Genomic DNA, 24,504 nt, shown 5'->3' with positions numbered 1-24,504 from the left:
AGCTCGGATAAACTGAAGAAACTTGAACCGCGATAAACAAAGCAGTATACTGTGATGTATTATTTGGAATAGTTTCTAAGTATGGAGCGAAGGAAGAAGCGCGATCGGTCCGATAACTGGACAACTCAAGAAAAAAAATTCCTGTTGGAATTGATTCGTCCTCACATAAATGCAATTGAAAGCAAATGCGGTGACCAGTCTTCATTGGAGAAAAAACATAATGCATGGAGGCGGATTCATTACGAGTTCTCAGCAGTGTATGGAACGCAGCGAAGTCTTCTTCGCATTAGAGAACAATGGAGACGTATGAAAGTGACTGCGAAAAAGTCCATCAGTACTTTCAAAAAAAGTAAAAATTCCACTCGCGATGGTGTAGGTCCCAAGCCGCCACCCGATATAGATTGGAAAATCTGTGAAATGATTCCAAATGAATTTGAAAAGGATAGCAGTGAATGTGACTGTGATAGTTCACAACGGTGAGTTCATTTGGTTATCAAAATATTACTGCAATGTTAATCAGATTATTGTAGCACGGTTCTGGAACACTGGCCCGTATCCCCATTGAGTTGTAATAAAGATGGTAATCGATCCTGCGGCTAATGTTTAGTTGAGGTGGGCCAGCCACTTTCATGTTAAAATGTCGCTAATTTCTGTGAATATGATGTTAGATATTTTGACAAATTTTAAACTAGACCAGAGCACTCAGTGTAATGTAACCTAACATACTTGAAATCAAGTGAAAACTAGCTTCTATGAGAAGCGGTTCCTGTCACTGCTTTCGTCAATTTTTACTGGTATTTTCAATTACCTTGGCCCCCTTCATCTAAACCTTAACATGTGTGGCTACTAACTCACTTTCACCAACTTTTATGGGTCAGCTTTCCAGAGCCTTCCCGTTTCGGATCACGTACTATTCTTTAAAAAGATATGTTTTATCTCTTTTCATCGAAGCACACTTATATTTATGGAATATAAGGTTCTCTTTGAAGGAAATGCAATCTTATTACTTTAGAAAACGTTCGAAAGTAACAGGTTGTGTTAATGGGTGCAAATTGACTTTCGAAGCTCTGAAGCACTGGCTGTGTGGACGTTATAAAGATTACGTTCCATACTAGCCGAACTTGTGCTAGGTGGTACCTAAAAGCCTGAATCCTATCAAACCGAGTCGAGGCCGATCTACAATAGCAGTGCGCGGCAGCAACGGTGTTTACACGCATAATCGAGGATAATGGAATCTTACTCCTTATGGCAGAAGAACGTACTTTGTGTATGACATTTCAATGATTGCTCTTTCAGCACCTTTGCATAAATTTTCATCGTGTCTTTTTTAAAAGGAAACTACGTAGGAAAGAGCACAGTTTTCATTCCATATTTCGAGTAAACTTGGCAAAATATGCTTTAGATATTCATCCATGTGTTTCTTTTCTTTCTTTCTTTTTTTTTTTCTTAATCGGTATTAACTGTCACCTAATGCTTTGTTGTCAGGGCAACTCTTTACTTGCGGCAAAGCAGTCATAATCTGTCATTGTTAGTATTATTCACAGTTTGTCACTGGTTCTTTGCCGTTGCTAATTCACATGGATCCACTTGTTATATTTTCCCGGTAGATATTCGTGTTCGTTATTGACGTGGATGTGTTTCCTGCTAGCTGTTGTTAGTTCGTGAATGTGTTGTTTGATGATACATATACTGTTCGGTTTCTATAATGGTTTTTTGAAGTGGGCAAGTTGTATGTTCTCTGCAGATGAATAACGATTTGCTGTTAGTGAACCTTTTACAGGATTAAATGAACTTGAGTAGAATTCATTGTTTTAAAATAAGTGTGTTATTCATTGTGGTACGAGTTCTTATCGTTTTCTAGCTCTGTGTGGTTTGCTTGAGTTTGGAAAGACATGTCAGAATTATCCACTGCCTTTGACTTAGTATCCAAGGTTTCGAGAGTAGTCGTTTGATCGTGTTTGTGGTTTGCTACAATAGGCAGTGTTTGCGGTAGACGAAGTTTCCTTCTGTTCGTAAAGGTTTTTTTTTTTTTTTTTTTTTTGTAACATGAATTTAAGTATTTGTCAAGTACTTTTATTGTCGTATTTTTTTTCTTTGCGATGAGACCAATTATAAATTTTTTATTCATGAAATGATCGTCTTTGCGGAATTCGTACTAGTGCGTACGAGTTATCCTTTTTTACGTGATGGTGGTATGTTGTGTCGTTAGAGGTGAATCTTTATTTTGTAGAAGTGTCAGTGTTTTTTTTTTTTTTTTTTTTTTTAGGCAGTATAGTTTAGATTGTTTATATATAATTCGTGATGTTTGCTCAGGAAGGTTCTGGATTACAGGCCTTCCATATGGATTACTAGCTAGATTGTTTCTTTCTGTACCAAGGTTTTATATTCAATTCACGTAGTATTTCCGAGCAAGTGTTAGCGAGTAAAGGCGAATTAGAGAAAAGAGTTATATACGTACGTTACGATTCATAGCTGAGCGAGTGAAGGGGACTAGAACGCCCCGAAGGGCTTGTTTTGTTCCACCTTGACCCATGATAATATCACGTGACATTATGTCACGCTCTGGCGGTGCAACTTAGATGTAAAGTAACCTCGCCCATATTTTTAGGTGCATTACTACCGTGATCGACGTGTACGGTTGCTTAGGAGCTGTTGTGAATCATTTGGTCACTGCTCTGAAGAATCGTTTCATTGTTGGGTACTATAACTGCGGCAATCGGTTTAGATGAATCCGAGCCTGTCATTGCTTTGCCTAAAGTAAAGACTTGTGAGTATCTTCACGTGGTTAATTATCTTTCGATTCTGTAAATGACGTGAATTGTGAGTGCATGGTGTGTGGTCGATTTGTTAAGATGAAGTACTGTGTGATCACATGTAACTTCGCATTATGAGTTCTTGTGTACTGGTTGAGCTGTAAGTGTACTTCTTTTTCCGTTATACAATAATGAGAAGAAGTTGAAATTTTTGGAACGACATGGTTTAATCAAATTTCAAATAGATTGGATGTCAGTTAATACAGGATATGAATTACTTCAGAATTTTAAAATTCCAATGACTGGTATCAGAATAAATGTGTATTACAGAACGTATTTATTCTAAAGTAGTATTGGTATGTTTTATTCTGGTTTATTGAACTGGTTACGGGAGCTTGTCCAACTCCGTTAATTGTCAAGTTTGTGTTGCTTTGTTAAATAGTGTGTTTAATATATAATGATGTAATTTTGGTTCGTAAGTTGAGCGGACTTTGTAAACTTTAGAATGTACACTCTAATGATGGATTATAGTTGGAAAGGGCTATGCAAACTTTATTCCCGGTGATAAAGTTGAAAATGCCCGCTCCAGTTAATCTTAGTAATTATCCAGGAGTTGTTGATATATATTGATTGCTTCTCTTTAAATGTGGAATTGATGTGTGGTATTTTGTTTATATCTTAAATAGCCTGTGTCTGCTTTTGTTTTAAGTATGGCGCTGTGTTTTGGGTCGAAAGTATACCAAGGCGCAAGAATACCATCTACAGCTTTGGGGTCTAGCTGGAGAGGCGTTTCTTGAAATCAAGTAACATATTTGTCACTTCAAGAGTAAAATTTATGAATGTAAAAAGATACTAAGTTGCACGTAATTAAGTATTACCTAAGAAAATATAATTATAGGACCTGTGATTAAATGAATTATTACTGTTGCAGGAGCAGGGCACGAAGCCTACTGAACTTCAAATCTTAGTATAACGATGTATACAGCTGAATTCCCAATTTTGCTGGGGCTTTTTCTTTCTTTTACGATAAAACTTTCATCTGAACTAATTTGTAATCGTTATTATTTCGAATTGCATTACGGATGAAGTTCGGAAAGAGTAGCCCAATTTTTTTAACTTATAGTACGTTCGTATAATTTGAAAGAAGGGTAAATTTCCGGTGCAAGCCTAGAAGACCATACCTGAATTCATATTAAACTTATTTTGTTATGAACGGAATCTACTCTTGGTACCTTTTCGTAGCGTTTCCTTCGGAGCAAGTTCCATTCGTTTGTACGGATTAAGGGTAGCCGAGCCTTTATATATGTACAAGGTACGGTAGTTTTGGAACAAAGCAAACGGAACTACAGAAAAGTGATGATACGCTCTTAATACAGTAGATTTAGATATCGAACTAGCGATGAATATACGACTGTCAGTAGAAGATACTATTGGCTACAACGGAATCTCCTTACACCGAGGTTCTTTCCCCTGTCATGCATGTTTCGAAAATTTACAAGTGTTCGATTAAAATTCAAACAAATTTGAATAAGGTTGGTTGTCAAAGGTGACGTCGCAATCCGATTGGCTGGTCGAGACATCTCGTCGGTATAAAAATATAAATTCAGTGTGTGATTCTTATTATTGTTGATAGTATCATCAGGTGAAAATATGGTTGTGATTAGTTCAACGCGAGGAGATAAGAGATTTATCGAGCAGTGAAATGTGGCTGATGGAGGGGTAACTTCTGTGTGGCTTCTAAACATTTTAGCCAAGTGTAAATAAACGGGAACCGGCAAGACAAACGTCGTATCACTACATTGTATGAATCGATTTGAGCGAAAAACAAGGTTCTTGCGAGGATCTTTTCCGGGCTATTCAACGATGCAACAAACTTTCATGGATTTTAAAGTAACAACAGTGAATAGAAAGAAGACAGCGTTCGGTGATTCCATTCGTGAGCATTTTTTTTTTAATCTACGTAAAGGAAACTTCAAGAACTTTGCCTTGCAATTTTTTACGAAAAATGGCGAAACAAAGAGTATGAAAGGATTTTTTTTATACTGTTTCATTTAATGTTGTGCATAACAAAATCTAAAAGTGTAAAGATAAGTGCAGTGTGTTAGAATTAATAGTATTTTAAATTAACATTTTTCGTGCGTAATACATATTGAAATTTTTCTGTAGTTCGGTAATTCTAATGGTGCCAATTAACTGTTCAACTGTGCAATTAAATGTAAAAAAGTGAAATACAAGCCTGTTAATAGATATATGTGACTTATCTGGAATAACTAATGAAACTGCCAATAGTTTACTGTTGTTTGTAGTTTATAACGCATAAACTTACTTATCGGTTATACGCAGAGAATATTATCGTTTCTCTGTTCGTCGTCTGCTTTGTTTTTTGGTGTCGAAGTTTCTGTTTGCTTCATTTCTTGGTGCTATAAATACCAGGTCAAAACAACTAGTACCAAAATTTTCCCCTTTCGTAAATACATCATGTACACATATGTTGTTAACACGAGTGTTAAGAAAATATAGCTTGTGCTAACAGGGTTTGAAAAAACCCGGGTTTTTTTGAAAAAGCCCAACCCACCTGGGCCCATGTGGGTTTTTTGCGGGTTTAATCGGGTTTTTTCGGGTTTAATTGGGTTTTTTCGAAATATTTCAATGTGTTTGGGGTAAAATTGTTAAAATGTGATTTATATTTCAAGATTATCATTGTCACAACTTGCAACAACTTTCTATTCACTGCTGTTTTGAAAAAATGGCCGCCATTTTGAAATTTTACGTTAGATCGCCGCGAAAATATATACAGCTAATTTAGTGTGTCTCGTGCTTATATTCTAAAAATTCAACTTTAAAAGACCGAAAATTGCACTTTGTAGCGTGGATACCCGCTATTTTTTAAATCCACAATTTTGAAATTGTACTTTCGTATGTCGCCAAAATCTATACTGGAAATTTAATGTGTCTCGTGCTTGTACCCTGCAAATTTAAACTTAAAACATCGAAGGTGGTACCCTGTAGTATGTGCGGTACAGGCAGACGAACAAATGTAGATCGAATCATCCCAGAAGCCTCAGTGATGTTTGCCAAATATGAACACCAAATATATTAATTTAACAGCGTAAAATAAATGGTTTTATTTGAAGGTCACTTTCGATATGTCGTGCGTTCAATTAGGTGAAATTCCCGAGCATTTGTTGCAAGACGTTTCTTTCCAGAAAATTAATTTAAAACAATTAACAAAGATATAATTCATATTTTATAAAGTAAATGTTTCAAAATGTCTTAAATAAAATTAAATATCTTCCAGCGTAAAATAAATAGTTTTATTGTTGAAGTATTCAGTTCCGATGCTTTGTGCGTTCAATTGCGGGAATTTCCCAAGCACTTCTTTCGCGATTTTTTTCCCCTCGAAAATGCAGCTTTCTTTACTGTACATCGAAACCTCCACTAGTACGGAGGTTTGAATTCAGCACTTGAAGTAGTAAGTGTTACGTAGTTTTCGGAACTCTAACCATTAAGCTTCTTAAATTTGACAAGAATTTTTACGCTGTTGGGGTTCATTCTAAAGAATGCTTATTTGAAGAGTACCAACAAATAACAGAACTGTTATTGTTGGAAAACTAAATTTTACTGAAGAATACTTGTGCTACCATCAAAGGTAAGAAATAATACTAATAGTTTTACTAATGCACTACATATTTACTGGTAGTACCGGCACATATGGCTTTAAGCTCGTCAAACGTAGGGGAGACCGGGGCACGTTGTCACAGTAGCAATTCTGAAAAAAGCAAAAACATTAGCGCGCCGGTGCTGCTTTCTTGTTTACTTACTAGATGTCACTACTAATTGTACTCGTTTGGAGATGCGCGGGAACAACGGTGCTACGTCAGTTGAACTTTGTTTTCAGTGCCGGAATGTAAATTTTCCGAGTCCTGAAATTGCTCTTTTGTGTGTTCGTGAAAGCGGTAGAAGCATATATTTTTGTGTGTGTTAATGTAGGCTACAAATAGAGCTTCATAATGTGCTACGTTGAATGCGCCTAATCTTGTCGTTTGGTACAGATATTTTGTAAAAAGAGTAATGGCGACGCGTGGGGCAAGTTGTCACAAATAAAACGGGGCATGTTGTCACTGTGACAATGTGCCCCACTGTGTATTATGTATAATACAAACTATAGGGTTATCTCGGTTTCGCAGGCGGTGAGAATATACAAAAGAAAGACAGAGAGGAAAGCACCACCAATGGAATATCTACCGGTTGCAACAAGAGCAATGAAAGGAAATAACAACCCCATATCAATACGTAGGCCTAAAGCTGCTAAAGAATTTCGTGTCCACAAGAGAACATTGGCAAGATTTTGTGCACGTGTTACAGATGGCAAACTACAGTTCGGCCAATGCTTATTTACATTAAATTACTCTTCGTAATACTAATACTAAGAAGAATTACTAATATCATACCAAAACAAGCCTCGCGCATATAATTTGGACTCACTACAAAAGAGGTTCGCGATTTGGCTTACAACTATGCAAAAGCGCTAGGATTGAAATGCCCAGAGTCGTGGAATGAAAAGGCCATTGCTGGCCCAGACTGGTATCCGGTATTTCTGAAAAGACATGGTGCTCTTGCTATAAGAACTCCCCAAGCAAATAGTTTTGCACCTATAAACAATGTCAACGAAGGTTCAAAGAAGATTACGATTCTTCCTCAGAGGACGACGATACATTGTGTTTAGTTTATGGCGAGCCATACAGTGCGAGTACATGTAGCGAGAAGTGGATTCAGTGCATTCGATGTACGGAATCAGCCTATGAAAACTGAGGGAAGCAGAACTTGTTTTACGTGTGTATTAACTGTGACTCTGACGATGATCTCCAGGTATGGTACTTTGTAGAAGCAAAAGGATAAACATTTTCAAACTAGTCTGCGGTGCGTACTAATAAAACGCAACTAAACTTCGTAATAATATTTACTCCTCTTCTAGCTATACAGTAGTCCTATCAGAGGATTTCTTTGCAATTCATAAACTACAATCAGAAACAACTTAAATGCAATTGGCTAATTTTGTGTAGGCCTATTGGAGATGTAGGCTATGATTTGATAATTTCGTCATTTTGTTATGACCTTTCAGTTTGTAGTTTTGATTCCTTAGCTATGAGTTAGTTCTGTTTTCATGGCAGTTTTGGTTTTCCTACAAAGCTTGATGTAACAATAAATCTCTTAGGTTGAGAAAATATAAGCTACAGGCCCCCCTACTTTCTTTCCTATTTAACTAATATAGTTTCTCCTTTCATTTAATTATGTTTTGATTCTCTTTCAGACGCTAAGTATTTAATGCTGGTAACATTTAGTCTTTTTGCATTAGTAATAGTTGCATTAATAATATCTACCAATTTCTGGAAAGTGCCACAAGAATAACATGTGACAATTTGCCCCATATATTGTGACAACTTACCCCGAATATGGAGTACATTGTCACAACTGTATTGATCATAAAACATAGTACATAAGTCCAGTTCAGAGCGTGTTACATTGGACAGAGAAATATATGCTATGCACAAGATAACAAAGTATGTGTATACTAAAAATTATAATTTTCGGCCTTACACGAGCATCACAAGAAAATAAAACGTGAAAATTGAGACAATGTGTCCCGGTCTCCCCTATGAGGGATAATGTCCCTCGGCATAGCCGACTCGGCGAGCACACTATTTACTGAAAGTATTTTCTAAAATATAAAATTGCATTTTTTTCAAATAGGCTATAAGCATAATCAATACATTAATTTGTTATATAATTATCTCAAGCTAAGGTAAGGTTTTTTCATTTATTCAGTACATTCAGAACTTTATAAAGGTCTTATGTAGAATGTTGTTGTATACCTTAACGTGAAAGCATTTAATTCGCCCGAGGAAGGTCCAAAATTTGATAAAAATCACTTTCAATGTGATCAACTTAGTTGTAGCAATAATATATTAACAAAAAGCTCAAAAACCCAGGTGGGTTTTTTCAGGTGGGTCCAACACGAAAAAACCCGGTGGGTTTTTTCGGGCTGGGCCCACTTGGGCAAACCCTGTGTGCTAACTGGGCACTAAATCCAAGAATTTTGTGCTGATTTTCCCTAATGCTAGCGGCCATATGAAGCAGTTGCCTCGACGAAGGTTTTGCGAAAAGCATTTCACGTATTTTTTGTGTACATTTTAAAAAGCTATTGTCGCATATAAGGGAAGATTAATAATTTACCTTCCGACACAACATTACCTTCACAAGGCACTTTATCATTGCTTCCTTATGGCCCGATGTGGGGGTAAATCCGTGCACTACATTTTACGTATTTCTAATTACTAGGTATGCAGAAGTGACATACTCGATAGATTGCATTTTTGAAAAAATAATCGTAAAAAATAAAAGCAGGAAGGGAAGAAAACTATATATAAAAAAGTAAAAATAGTGCCAAGTAGATCAATGCACATAATTGTAACACTACATTGACATATGCCTTCCTAAAAATATAAATAAGATTACCATTATTTAAATACTCAAAAATTCACATATTCAAATATTTCTAAGTGTGCGTGTTAAAAAAAAAAAGCGTCAAAATATTCTAAGACCCATACTTCTCCCTTTTGACAAGCACAAGTAAGAAACCTTATGTTCTTAATATCATCTGTGACAAACAGGTTATAACAGAGTACATTTGCATCATCAAACAGAGACATAACTTGCACACATCTTGCATGATCTAATTACAGTGCAAAAATCCATGAACCATTACAGAAGCATAATATAACCAGAAGCATGGCATTCTCAGTGTCAAGCACAACTGATCTCACTATATTCATATTTGTGTGTGCTGGATTATACACAGAAGCTAACGAAGATGGTGATGATGTGTGTCATAATGATGGGTGAGGAAAATAACAGGGAACTGGATAACCCTGAGAAAGCTATAGCTACCATATTTTTAGTGAAGTGTTAGTTAATAGATAATAAGTTATCGATTATTGCAGCTAGTACTTCACATTTCTGAGGCAACCAAGTATTTTCGAGATTAATTTTCCTATAGACCCAGTGAAGCATCTCAATAATCACTACTCGAAATAAGCAGTAACAGCAATAATGACCATAATGAATGTGTAAATTTTCAAGATTATATTGAGTTCGTTTTTAATACAGTAAGACCGTCAAAACAAATATTCAAAACACGGTAGGAATATACATAATATGAAGTAGAAATCCCACAAGATTCGAGACAATTAAGGGGGCAAATACTCATAACTCCACAAAGGATCGTACACTAAGTGGTAATATCATTAACCTATTTGTTTAACTCTGCTTAGTGATCTTTGTACGTCAAAGTTATGAAACTACTTTTGAATCTTCTGTCCAATTTATGCCGTCTACAGAAGTAGACTCCAGGTGAATATGCCTCAGGCATTTTCATGTTGCCGTACTTCACTATATTTCTCCATGCACTCAAGTTACGTGCAATTTCTTTGTCAAAATTTTTACTTTTTAAGTTTGCCTACCGCACAGTGTAAAGGACAGAACATTCTTAGTAAGTCGCATTTTATTTAAAGATTACCTACATTAATTTTCGCTTACTTATACTAGAAAAGTGACATATATTTCTAGTAATATATATAACTATATTGCTTACTTAAAATATAGTGACACTGTTGCATAAGTAACGTGCAGTGCATGATCGTAGTATATGCTTATACGATTGGCTATCAACACTTTAATTTTTCAGTTAAATATTCACACTACTCTATTCGCACAATGCAATTAAGAAACGACAAGAAGCATCTACCTTTAGTTTCAGCGTTACAGTAAGTAGGTTGTTCTCACTGTCTGAATGAGCTACATACAGTTATGTAATCTTGTGTGTAGTTAGTCGTATTAATTTTCATGAGCGTACACACACAACTGTGATTACCGCTAAGAAATATATTTGTAGAAAAATTGACAAGTGTTTGAATTCCGTCAGTTTCTGATTTAGGTTAGGAGACCTGTATTTACCTAGTTATCAGTAGCACCCTTGCTTATTAGTCTTACGTTCAAATTTCCAGACAAGTACTTTGCATTTCAGGGTACACTTTTAAGTTCTTATCTTTTAACCTTGTTGATGAAAAGGGAAGTTAAATTTCAAACGAAGGCAAAATAACTTATGTAAATAGATAATCATACCAGCGTCAGTAACTTTCTAACCTGTGGCCATGTTGCTTTGCGTATTTCTGATAGTTGAGTTGTAGAATCTTCTAAAAATTCGTTTCGGTCACAATTTTTTTCACGCAGTAATGTTTTTCTTAATAATGTGCCTATGTTTCTATGTCGTTTTCTAGTAATTACTGCTTTTATGTTTGTAGATAACAGGTTCAAGTTTCAGGACTCACCCCAAGAGTCGAACCCGAGAGTTCATGCATCGAAGGTGTACCTTAACCATCAGACCATTGGCAAAGTCAGTCAGTGGTAGGTTCTGTAGTGTGTATATATTGTATTTCAGGTTACATTGCTGGTCTAAATTTCACGTGCCTTATGTGATGGAACGAAATGCCAAATAAAGTTGTGCAATAATACTGTTGCCGGTACCGTAAATCATTGAACAAGTCTGGCATTGTTTCATCGTTTCTTGAGAACTGATATGCTTACTTCATACATATTTTTTGTTTCACGGTAGATTAATTAGTACGAGCAAAATATATTATTTATGACAATAATTGTACTGATAAATCCGTTTATAGAGCTATTAATCTTTCCACACTGCAGAAAAATATTCTAGGATGACTTTCACAAAAGTAATTTCAAACTTAATTTTGTACATTATAGGAATACTGAACAAGTGGAACCAAATGAATCATGTCCTCCCGACGGAGAAAACACTGGAACTTCTGAAGGCACAGATGACGGCTTTCGACGGTAATAAAACTTTGTCTTTACTTTGATATACCGTTAGATACTAAATACTACTAGAGTAGCTTCGGATGCCTGATATAAATAATTGCATCACCGGTAGAAACTCGGTAGTATTCATGCTGGAATATATATATATTGATATATATATATAGCTTGTGTGCAGTTTATTTTTCTTTAAACTATTAGTTTAATAGGTCAGGTGTAAGAAAAGTTCGGCCTTGTTAACCTGCTTTATGAGTGCTCACCACTTGTCACGAAGGTATTGAGGTTTGATTTTCTGATTATACTAACTTATGGTACGGTATTTTTTTCTTTTGATTCTACGTTGTCCTGTAGACATGTGTTTTGTCAGAAATTTGTGCTGAAAAGAAACGGAAAGCATTGAAATTATCCCACCCATATCAAGACAAAACAGCAAAGTTATTCAGATGTTTTCTACCTTTCGTCTCAGTCGGCATTTCCTGTCTGTCTGCCGGTTCCACTATAACTGTAGTAAAAGTAGTCTGATAAAAATGTAATTTATGTCTTCTAACTTTCGGAAATAACACATTTGCTTGGGATTATAATCCATGAAATGCTAGGGGTGAAATTCCCTTCACGCAGCAATTTTTGCAATTAAATGCCAGAATATTTTTCACTACAAATTACATAAAATTATTCTGTTTTGATAAATTATTGTCTATATTTTCTTGTGAGTATCTCAATCATACCCATTGCTAGCGTGTAAAATGAGTCAACGATAAGTAGATTCAAGATTTACATAACCCAGGATAGCTTTCGACGAACAAAATAATAATCTGGTGAATTCTGGCATAAATGCTTCTGATATTTACCATCACTCCTTCTACTTAGAAATAAAATTACTTGGGGACAAGGAAATGAATTTACCTCTCCTCGAAAACTGTTTACAATAATTTAACGAAAATTCCATAAAAATGTTTTGACTATATGGAAGTGCAAAAGGGGTAAATTGTTAAGGAAGGGCAATAGAAATCATAACTTTTTCCATGCTTGTGCAATGCACAACATTAAAACTCTATTTCATTCACTTTGTATTTGTCATTTTTTCGTATCCTTTAGGTAGCGGAAAATCGTATTTGCTTATGTATCGTACTCATAATCAATGCCAATTTCAAATTTAATAATTCGTGTTAAAAACTAGTGCTACTGACATGAGATTCGGATACAAATTCTTTGTGAAGGAACGTAGCTACCGGATACGTTCCAATAGTGTTTTATAGGTAATTAATTTCTGGTGTTGCATAAATACTTGTCAGAAACTGAAGGATACTGCTTCTGCTGGTCACATGTTGAACAATATGGCCCGGAATAGTGTAAAAAAAGATATTTAATTGAGGAAATATTAATTTCCCTGCTGAACTTCACATTTACTGACGCATGAATATTCTATATCTTGTAAGAATGAGGTACTCAAAACTTCATATTTCCCATATAATCGGATATATAAAGCCACTGAAAGCTCCATGTTCAAAGAACATAATTCGAAAGATAGGATTTAACATTTGTAATCTGTAAACTGAAAAAGAATATGAAGGAGATTAGGACACGTAAACTACAGGTTCATTAATGCAAAATAATATTCTGTGAGCAGTGATGCTGCTTGAACCGCTTCATACCTCCGTTTCACGGGCTCCAAATTACAAAGTGTGTCCCAGTAAGAACAATGCATCTCATATGTTTAACCTTCAGACGTCCATGTTTAATGCTGCTATGCCAGCGATCACGTGGGGGCATTTTCTCTGCCCCTGCCTTTTTAATAAATATTCCAACTTAATATAACTAGAAAAGTAGGATCAGCGATGTATGTTGTGTTAATAGTTAACAAGACATTACTGACGGTTACATCAATCCAACCTATTGGAATTAGGCACGTATTTTTCTGCCACTTCATACGTTAAGTATTCGAATTCCACATACATGTTTACTTCTTTGTGTAATAAAATTGATAAGGATATGTGTTATTTCCTTTGGGAATTTAAGTTGTGAAAGTCAGTATTATTATTTTATGTGAAACATACGTGACTCCAGAAACATGTTCAAAGTAATTAATTAACTTTTATTGTCCATTGCAGGAAACTTGAAAATGACGACGAATTACTTTCTTGCGTTGAAATTGTAGAGCTTTCCCACGTAAGTGATGACGGAAAGCAAAGGTATGTATGCTTCGATAATGTAGAATACCTTCCTACTTTCAATCAGACTCGATTCTTCTGTTTTAACCGGTCAGAGATCTGACCACAAATACATCGAATATATTGTCGGTAAAGGCAGTACAGGCGTATTTGCATGTTCTGACTTTTATAAGAAAGCGATCAGAAGTTCTTCGTTTAGCGTTATAGTTTACTATTCATTTCATTTTTAGCACATCGTTGCGAAAATTTGTGCCAAGAAAGTTTTGACCTTACTGTTTCTGAAGATAGTACTAAATGTTGACCGCGTTGTACTTTCGGCGGGAGAAAATGTGACTCAATCAGGTACGCTTTCCCGCCGCTTTTTTGTAAAGGAAAAATTAAGTTACGCCCTTGATAAATTAAAGATTAGATACGGGAGTAGTCTTGAGCGTTCAAGAATATACTGTTGATCAGGAATGAATTCCAGCCGGGCGCGTCTAGGCGGTGCCGTAGTACTTTCCTTACTGCCAGAGTTGCGCCCCGGTGCATTTTCAAATAATGGCTACCGTTCTGAGCATTCCTTTGAGAGAGAATTTGTTTTTTCATGTTCCGCGGATTGAACTCAGAAAAATGGAAGTTCCTCTCTGTGTGTAGCCAATATTATTATTAGCAGTAGTAGTAACAGTAGTATGAACAACAAAAATTAGAATACACTCTGTTGGACATCCCTACATCACTGCTGATAATACTCCAATGTGTTCGTAACTATCGCCAGGAAGTAGTAATGTCCCTGGTATACGTAAATGTTGTTTCGTTTAAAAGGAACAAATTAAATTATCAGTAAGAATATTTTCTTGTCGCACGTTATTTTTTTTAATAAAGAATTTTGTAGTATTTTACTCGTATGTTGAGCTCAGTGAGAGCATATCTATTAGTTAGCAATTAGTGTTACAAAATAAAAATACTGTATAACAAAATAAGAATCGTACAGAAAAATATTGCTTTTAATGCAACTTAAACTAAACCTGCACATTCCAATTGCTAACAATACCAAGTGTAATACTGTGTCCCTAATTTTTTGGTACATTTATATCATATTTTATTACATACCTAGCAAAACAAGGGACCTTTTTATATACAGCATGCTATTATTCACTAAATTAAATATATTAGGAAATAATGATTATAGCATAACATAACTTCACGTCAGACATGTCATACGTTCCTAAGAATAAAAAAGTAGAACCCCTACACTCTCATATTCCACCTTTAAAATTTGCACGTAGTGCAAATGAACACTTAAATGTAAGAGATAACGACATCTTTTTCTCAAAATGAAGTTTGGTTATGATCTAACGTTAGTCTTCTCAACGCTTTACTTTATTCTTGGACTTTGCAACACTTTGCAAAGCACGACTGAAGAAAGGCCACGAGCAAATCTATTATCGCTTCGATAATATATGTAATGAGTTCGGCTTTTTTCTTTCTGGAAAGAGATTATGGCAGTTTACTCATTCATAAATAGAAAGTACAAAGATACTAATCAATGAGCGAGTAGCTGTGTGTTGGTTACGCCTCTTTGCCGATGTTTTTAGATGCAGATTTTTAGATCCTGCAACCAGTCTTTAGTAGATAGCTCATATCTCCATTCATATAGGGAATTCAGCTCTGAGAGTCTTATTGTTGATAGGGCAGGTTAAATAAGCATGCGTGATGCTCATAACTCAAATTCACAATTTTGCGAGTTACGCCCGTACTTGCCTTTACTGACGATATGACCTAAAGTGACACTGGTTGCAGGATAGAAATGTCAGGTTGTCTAAAATATATTGAATCTCCCGCACAATATATCGTTAGTGTCCCAAATCTCAGAGTATATGAGCCGCAGCACGTCAGAGCTAACTTTGCGCTTTCAAAATAAAGTTGAAGTAAATAAATGGGCAGAAAGTGTAGGAATTCTCGTAATCAGACGTACAGTATTGCACCGTGAACTGTGAACTTTCCACAAAAGTGCACTACTTTTACAATGTTATTTCTATAAAGGCAGGAATTCTGCGCAGACATATGGAAGAAATATGTGCTCTGTATGGGTAAGGTGTGTTATCTAAAGCAACTGACGAAAAGATGTTAAGTCGCTTTCGTTCTAGAATTTTGCTTCTCGTATTGGGGGACCAATTAAAAGTGGATGAGATCGCATAAAGTCGAGAAGGTAACAATATAAGCACACAATATTACCAATGACCTAAAACCATCCGTCATCACACGATGGTAACCATTTGGAGATAGCTCCCTGCAGAAAGAAGCTCTACACTTGAGTACCACATAATTTCACTCAAACCCATTTACTCGATCTGTGAGTCTGTAATGAGACGTAACGGTTCATCAAGAGAAATTAAAAGTAAGTAATCTACAGCAATTCGCTAAAAGATTGTGAACAAAACCAGAAGCTCCATTGTCTGTAGCAGAACTCATGTGGGCGTGTAGGAGGGTTATGCTGTGTATTTGGTAAGATGGAAAGGGGATCGTCATTACCTGCTGCTGCTGGGCTAAACCCTGATATGGTCATAGTATGATTTTCTTTCGGTCTCTGTAGAACTTCGGCAATGGTGTTAAGTTAGGTCAAAATGAACCTAGAAACCACTTGTCACTTTTTTTATTTTTATTTATTTTTTTTTATCCACAGACCACAGAAGCTCTATAGCTAAATTACGGTGTTGTCTGTAAAATGGTAGGTCATCAAAGTGGTGAATAACCTATTTCACAACGTTATTGTCAAAATAGCAAATAGTATCTTCTAACTTTCAAAGTGATTTGATTTTCAAAGTGTCAATACTTTCTAGACAACCTGATATTGCCAAAAAAAATATTACTATAAATCTTACGTGTTAATGCATTCTATACTATATGAATTTCTGAATGGAGAATTGTCACCAGTTCAACGTGTAGCACAACTGCTAAGTTCAGTCTTGGTTTTCTCATTTGTTTTGGTGTGCTTTAACATTCAAAAGCTTTAGGGAAAGTAAGAGACTCACTTTAAAAGGAACTTGTGGGAAACTCATTTTCCATCAGTTCGTAGGAATGATTTATAAAGTTACTCAAATTCGATGGAACGTCACCAGATAATCTGCAGGAGACAACGGTAAAACATTAAACAGCAAATAGAGTCAAGTAATATATCATTTAACCCTTATTCGGGCAACCGGGGCCTCCCAGGCCCAGTAGCTTCATACTTTTCTTCGAATTTCTTAATAACCATAAATATTTCGATGCCATAAAATTCTGAATTCTTCTATCTTTAGTCGAAGTTAAAGTTATGAACATATCGAGTTGGTAAGGCTAGTAGAGTTGGTAAGGCCCCAGTTGCAGTCTTCAATGCAAAAATAGCTTGCCCGGATAAGGGTTAAAAGGTCTTTGCAAAACATTTTCGTACAATAATGAGGTCTAGATATATCTGTCCAAAATATGAATCTGTAGTTCAGTTTCTAAAATTTGCTTTGAGCCATTTTGGTTATATATTATACAGAGACGTTGTAGTAGTACTAACATATTTGTCGTACAATGTCATTTCAAATTATGTTACTTGGTCGCTTTCCAAATTTGAACCTTCTATTCTATCCTGATGATGTTCCCGATCAAAGTTATTAGCTGAAATGTCACTCATGAGAATAAATAGAACATACGTTTCGACATTTTCAATAATATCTCATATCTCTAAGCCAACGAATGACCATGACTTACTAATTTCGGTGTATTGTTATAAAACACTTTGTTTCAAAACTAGAAACCCGTTTGGTTACTAGTGGCAATTGTGGAAAGGTTTTTACGGTGGTATATTTTTAAATGAAATTCCATTTTCATTTTAGATTAACGTATCACTTAGTTGTAAAGCTAAATCTTTAGAGAAAATGAAGTTAAATCTCTCAATTTCATGCCCTATGGTTATGTCATGTAGCGTAATGGAAACTGATGATGAGAATTAATAAAATCATGGATTGAAGAAAGTGGAAGGAAACGGGGCAACTCAGAGAAAATCTACGCACATGAAGAGTGTTAACTACAAAACCACTTGGCACTGGCTGGGACCCCACGCACCAGAGGTGAACGCTCTCCTAGTAGACACCGTGGTGTCTTAAATTCCTAGTGCAAAACTCATGAGAAACTATGTATAACCGTATGGAATATGAGTGAGTATTGTCTAGTCAGAGCACATTTACTACTTGCTGGTTTCCTAGATCGAATTTGCTTTAAATTCAAGTTAACTGATCAAATTCTTCTCAAAACTGGTTCATAGGGAAATATCCGTGCTCCAACCAGGAAGTAAAGCAGGAATCACGAGTGCTAACTATTCGACCAAACGGACCTGCTGCTGAATTTGAAAAGTCAAAAGCAAAAATGGGGTACAATGGCTCAGTGGCAGAGCACGTACCTCTGGTGCGTAGGATCCCTGATTCAATCCGCGACCAAGTAAGTTTGTGGTGGATGTCAGCGTCTCCATGTTTTCTTTCTGGGTGGGGGGTATTTCTGATTCCTTCCACCATCTTATTCTACTGATTCTTCCATTATCATCCACTGGCCTTAATCATCCATCTCTCTTAGCCTAAAGAGCACAAACGTTGGACGTTAAATTGAAATATTCCATTTTATTTTCATTTCCAAAACAAAAGTAATTTGCTGTGACACTGTAGAATAAATTCTCAACGGAAGATGTATCGAAGTACGATGTATCAGAGATGAACTTCAAAGAAATGTGTTGGTTCGAAATTAAAAGAACATTATGTTCTATTGTGAATCAATACCGTTATTTATTTGCTTGTATAATTCCAAATATAGCATACCGGCTATTTTATTATGTAACGGTAATAAGCGATAAGTAAAGTAGTATAAGTTAAAAAACTCTACAAAAATATTATTAAGGAATAGTATTTAAGTTTTGCAACTTTTTTAATTTTGGCGCAGTGTGGATCGGAAAATTTAGGCGTAAAAATATTTGCGGTAGGTCAAGCTCAATTAATGTCTCTACATGAGGGATATTTTATTATTTCAAATGTGTGTCGAAACAATAGATTTGATTAACGTGTTGTCTGATTGGTTGCTGAGAAATTAAGTGTGAGAATCAAAGAGCGACAGTTTATAGTGTCATTAGTCTTAAGGTATGTTGTAAATTACAAACCATTAATCACATAACTTTGTGGATAATTCTGACGAAACTCGTTAATAGAAATTGCGATTGACGTAAATGTCTTCAACTTATAGGATATGTGTAGTAATGTATTTAATTATTTTTTTTTTCCAGTGAGTTGTATAATTCTTGCAGAGCACATGATCGGAATCAGGATGTCCCAGATACAAAACCTTCAGCTGAACATGTATTTCAAGATAAACCTTCTTCATCGGAGTTTCAGGTTACACGACAAACCAGAGAATCTAAGCTAGGTAAACGAAAGAGCTCTACGAATACGTCACTCACCAGCTACGAACAAAAGCTTTTAGAATTAAATACTGCCAGAATTATGGATGAAATAAAGTATAATGAAAAAATACATGATCTGCAAATTCAACAAATGATGGAAGAGCATACGATGAGAATGGAGGAGCATAAGTTAAAAATGGAGGAGCACAAGTTGAAAATGGAAGAACATAAGATGAAGACGGAGGAACATAAAATGAAAATGAAACTTTTGTCTTTGCAGCAACAAAAGGAGCGAATTCAAATGAGAATATTGGAGTTACAGGAGGACGAAAAGGCACATTTAATGTAATTTTGAATGACTAGATTATTTTGTACACGTATCGTTCATGTCAAAAATCAGTATTTGATTTTTAGATGCCTAAAACAACAAAAGTTGTGTTAATGTTTGTCCGCCAGTGATTTGACCACTTGCGTTTAAGTTCATTCTCTGAATGATAGAGCTAGTGTCTAAAATTCCAAAAGATCAACCACGCCACTGTGTACTCCTACCCCCGCGCCAAAATTTGGGATAGGATACGTAATTGAGGGCAGTTTTCGGTAGTCGAAAAGTCGCCAAATTTTCCGCAGGTGAGCCTTTGCCCAAGAGTACATTGGACCTGAATCAGGAATGCCTAATTGTGTTTCCCAAAAGTCAAAATTAGAAAATTTTTAAGCTCATTTATCTTCTACGATGAGACCTTATCATAGCATAAGGTCTTATGAATAGACACGGGTTAATTTTCTTATAAGACTTTTTATTTTATTTTATTTGAAACTCTCCTCTCAAATTTTTGATGAGTCACCTTTAATTTTAGAAATTCTTAAAAGTAAAAATTGTTAATCACTGTCTAGGACTCAAATTTGTATGCTGTATGTGTAATTGTTTGTGGTTCATATGATACCTGTCCATGGGTAAAAGATTGCCAAAGTACATTTTGTTCATTAGTGTGTGGTTTTGGCCTCTTTTTCTGTAAACCTGTGTTTCAAAAGGATCTCCTAATTCCAGTATGTACCAGGGGTTGAGCGTGCACTTAAAATTTAGCGCAATTTAACTTTTGATTGTTGTTGGGAACACACAGTAAATGAAAAAATTCGTTGTTGTTGCCTTCCAGATAGGTGCACTTCTTGGGGCAGAGAAAGGTGAAGAATTTGAGCGCAGGGACTGTTTACTAAACTACTTTTATCTTGGAACTGTTAGAAATTGAAACGGTGATTCCAATGGCTTTTCATTTTTGAACATTAATGTGTATCTCTCACTCAAGTCAAGTAAATTACATTTTTGTTCGTTAAAATGTATTTTTGATTCTGTTTTTTAATACTACATAACAGTACTATTTACTATTAGCAATTAATCGTATATGTTTAGCATTAGTATATGAAATAAAATATTGATATTAACTATTCAAAATATTCCACACATTGATATTTGTGTGATATAAATATTTGCCATTCAACTCTGGTAACTAACCACCGTGCAACTACATGCAATGCGCGATGGCTGTAAAAGGCATTTTTATTTAAATAAATTAAACGAGTAACTTAATTATTAAAATCTATTGATTCTTATGTATAGTTCGAAAGATCTTTCCAGGCAACAAGTCCATTGTATGGAGAAACTTTGAAATTTTTATTCTTTATAGCTTTTAAATTACTTAAATTTTTATTCACATAATTTCACTCACAATAGTACTTTTAACGTACAATTTTTCTCAGTATTTACATAGTACAGTACATGATGAAATGTCGCTTTCTTTATTTTAACTGTTTTTAAACTGTTGATATGTTTACATTTTGTCTTCTGAGTTTGGTTATAAAGGATTTTTTTAATTATCGCAGCACTTGCATTTTGAGCAGCATGAGAATAACGTGGATTTTTTAAAACAGTGCACCGGTCGAATCAAAGTGCTTGGTGGGTGAAAATTAACTATGTATTAAAGAGCTGCTTTAGATTCTGTAATATTGATTCTTATGTATTAGAAAAATATTTACGTACGTTTTGTCACATAGGAAAACAAGGAATATATTGAATCTAAACATTGGCACCTGGGTTCATAACCACATTCCGCAAACGGTCAAGAATAGTTGATTTTTTTTTTTTTTTAATTTTCACAATTACCTCTTATATCTGTGCCTCCAATACACCCGCTGTGCAGAATTTCGTCTTGTACACCAGTATAGCCCAACAAGGAGAAAATCACAGAGTGATATCTAGACTTCTTGGTAACCACTCGTGAGGTCCATACCATCCAAGCCAATGTCCATGAAAATTTTGGACCAGGCACTCGCAAACTATTACAGCGAAGTAAGGTTGTGCACCATCTTCCACGAGAGCTTTCCCATTCCGGTACTGTAGGCTACACATATCTCGAATCATCTAAAGGTATCGGTCAGCATTCGTGGTATTACGCAGATATGAACGAGACTTGTCACCGAACTCCGCACCACATGATCACTTTGAGATGAGTTTGCATCATCTCAGTAGTCATTTGGGAATCATTATTACGTGATAGCAGGTGTGGCGATTGACAAAATTTGCAACATGGAATAAGGCCTTATCACTTTGCAAGAAGTTTCCGAACAGTCGTGGTTAATTTTCATGCCAAACCAGATTCTATTCTTCGGTTACATTTCTCGAATTTAAACACTTGTACATATAAGGGTTTTTAAGGGTGAAAATTGGGTTCTTTTTGCAAAACTACTTGTATTTTATGCATCTACTTTCACAAGCTCCCTGGCGTTTTGATTTTTTCGGGATGCGATTATACATTTCTTATGTTTTTCATATTTTCCTCTGACTATAATATGTATGAGTTGCTATTTCTTACGACTTTTACAGGACCTGTGGTCAGTAACTTTGTATGACAGTTCTCAGTTGTCTCTGAGCGAACTGTAGCATTCACCCTTGCGCTGAACACTACCATCTCTGCACGGAAATGATCGAGTTCCACACTTTATAACGAGCAACGGTCTCGGCTCACTCGTAAACATAAACGGTCAACCATATTTGTTTACATTGCGAGTGCTAATTCCAGCGGTCAAACATTAAAATGAATAATTCACGCTATGTGAAATATTAATAAATATGTTATAGTAATGTTCTCAACATGAAATTAGTAATATCATTTTCGCAGAGTATTAGAAATACTTAGTCACTTTTCACTCACCCGATAGTTGCAGGGTGGCTAGTTACCAGAGTTGTCCGTTACACATCTCTTTGATACAAATGTAAATGTGTTGGACTACTTCTGAACAATTCATTGTAAATCAATGTTTTATATCATATGTGTAATACTAAACATACAAGATAAAGCGATGATATTGAACAGTTATTACTGCAAATATTTAAAGAAGCACCATTAAAATAAACTTTACGAACAAAAATGTTATTTATTTAATTTAGGTGGGACAAGGCATTAGATATAATGAACAATTAATTACTACGTAATTTTGAAAATTGAATGCCGTTGGAAGCATTTTTATATCTCAAACTGTTCCACAGAAAGACACAGTTTACTAAACAGTCCCCGCGCGCGACCCCAAGTAGTATACCTGCTAGAATAGCAACATCATTTTTTTTTTTTTTTCATCTATTAGGTGTCTGCAAGAACAATCAAACTTCATTACACTTTCAGTGTATGCTCGACTAGAAAGTCCAAAGTTGAGGTCCACGTTTAGATCAGTGTGCTCATGAAGTCGGATTTTTGGAGCTATGATGAGCAGTTTTGTTAAAAGAAAGAAAAAAAAATCTTCTTGGTTTGAACATAATGTACCGACACTTGTACTGAGAAGAAAATATTAATATACTGCACTTCATTAACGATTTCTTTTTTCCTAATGAAAATACGTCTTTCTTGTAATTACATGTAACACTTTAGAACTTGGTATAATTGTACTTTGCAAATTCATCATACGAAAGTGAGAAAAAGAGCGAAACGTGCTAAGATGACATAAACTCATTCAGGTATTAAAATATATCGTCAAACAAATTAGTTCTGTCCTCTTACTGTCCCCCTATCATACGGGATAGGTCCAACAAGCTGTCATTCAAACTTCAACCTACGTTGAGTGGATTATGATGAAGAAACTTTCTTCATGCGATAGTAAAAGTAATTGATTCTATATAGTGGTTCGTTTTATATGATAGTGACTCTATGTGCATCTGTAACTTAGTGGTTCGAATTACATCTTCATTAATAACAATGTAATAACTACTTAAAAATCCAATGGCGTACTCTGCGTTAAATGCTTGGTGGTACGAATATGTATAATCTTCAAGACATAACCTCATAGTACAAAATAAAGTAATTTTTGCAACTTATTGTACGCTTGTCATTATTTTCTAGTATAATTTTAATGGAAATTTTGTCGGCTTTTCAGATCCGAGCTCTCCCTTTTGATTTGATTGTTTATCTTTTGCGGGACTGATTTTATTTCTCCTTAACAGCTTCTATTTTAACAACATTGTACATTGAAAATACTAATAAACAGAATAACATATTCAAGGTTCAAAGAGTGATGGTTCGTTGCTTGATAGAAACATTTATGATTATTCGGATTCCTTTTTGAGCTATAAATTCACATCTCATGTAGCCTCAGTACTATTGAGAGAACACACTTATGGTGGTTCCAATTTAACCTACTGGTTCACGCCTTGCATAGCCTAGGTGTTGAAAGGGCGCTAAACTTTAATTAACCTCACGACTAAGTAAGAAAAAATGAAATATTGAATAATGAAATACTGTACTTTGCTTACGAAACAAGTCTCTTAGTTGCGGAAGATACTTTTCCTAGGTGACCGTTGGATTCATAGTGGAAACACTTCTGATTCGAAATTCCGCTTTAAATTATAAGTTCTCATCTGATATCCTCAGTACCCTTGGGAAAAGCATAAAATATTTCGGTGATTAGGATTGCACTTTAAACTTCTAGTATACGTTTGCATTTTATTTAGTCTATATGCTAAAATAGACACAAATTAATGAATGTTACACAGAGTCCGCTAGAAAAATGAGTACACTTTGTCATCTTGTATCAGAATACTGGCATTGGCAATTGTTCTGAAATTTAAATATGTTATGGTTTTTCGGCCAACAGATGTCGGCATTATTTCCAGTTAAAATTATGTTGTAGTACGGTTTTTCGCTCAACAGATGTCTGTACTGTCTCCGCGTCTATTAAGGTAAGAAAATGGCAGTGGCAAGCTTGACGTTGGAGCAGCATAAGTAGGTTTACAAGTGTTTTATCAGGTATGGGAATGCCATCG

At 35.4% G+C, this 24,504-nt stretch overlaps 1 protein-coding gene across 2 annotated transcripts; it reads left to right on the top strand.

Annotated features, from left to right (window-relative positions):
- On the top strand, positions 1-23,559 carry LOC145690814 (uncharacterized). 2 transcript variants are annotated; one of them, XM_081766115.1, is made up of 4 exons: positions 5-476; positions 11,574-11,663; positions 13,754-13,834; positions 19,086-23,559. In XM_081766115.1, the coding sequence occupies exons 1-4, from the start codon at positions 82-84 to the stop codon at positions 19,549-19,551; spliced, it is 1,032 nt and encodes a 343-aa protein (XP_081622241.1). In that variant the 5' UTR covers positions 5-81; the 3' UTR covers positions 19,552-23,559. The 2 variants fall into 2 exon arrangements, with proteins under 2 accessions (XP_081622242.1, XP_081622241.1); XM_081766116.1 differs by lacking the exon at positions 11,574-11,663 and having other exon boundaries at positions 1-476.
- The last annotated feature ends 945 nt before the right edge of the window (positions 23,560-24,504 follow it).

This window comes from Thermobia domestica, chromosome 7, assembly GCF_964235325.1.
Source record: "Thermobia domestica chromosome 7, izTheDome1.hap1.1, whole genome shotgun sequence".
Lineage (NCBI taxonomy): Eukaryota > Metazoa > Arthropoda > Insecta > Zygentoma > Lepismatidae > Thermobia > Thermobia domestica.
Note: the sequence above shows the minus strand (reverse complement) of the source record. Positions and strands in the feature narration are given on the sequence as shown.

Coding starts and splice junctions, on each gene's coding strand:
- LOC145690814 (XM_081766115.1), top strand. CDS start 82: ATGGAGCGAAGGAAGAAGCGCGATCGGTCCGATAACTGGACAACTCAA. Junction 477..11,573: donor GACTGTGATAGTTCACAACG/GTGAGTTCATTT, acceptor TGTACATTATAG/GAATACTGAACAAGTGGAAC. Junction 13,835..19,085: donor AGTGATGACGGAAAGCAAAG/GTATGTATGCTT, acceptor TTTTTTTTCCAG/TGAGTTGTATAATTCTTGCA.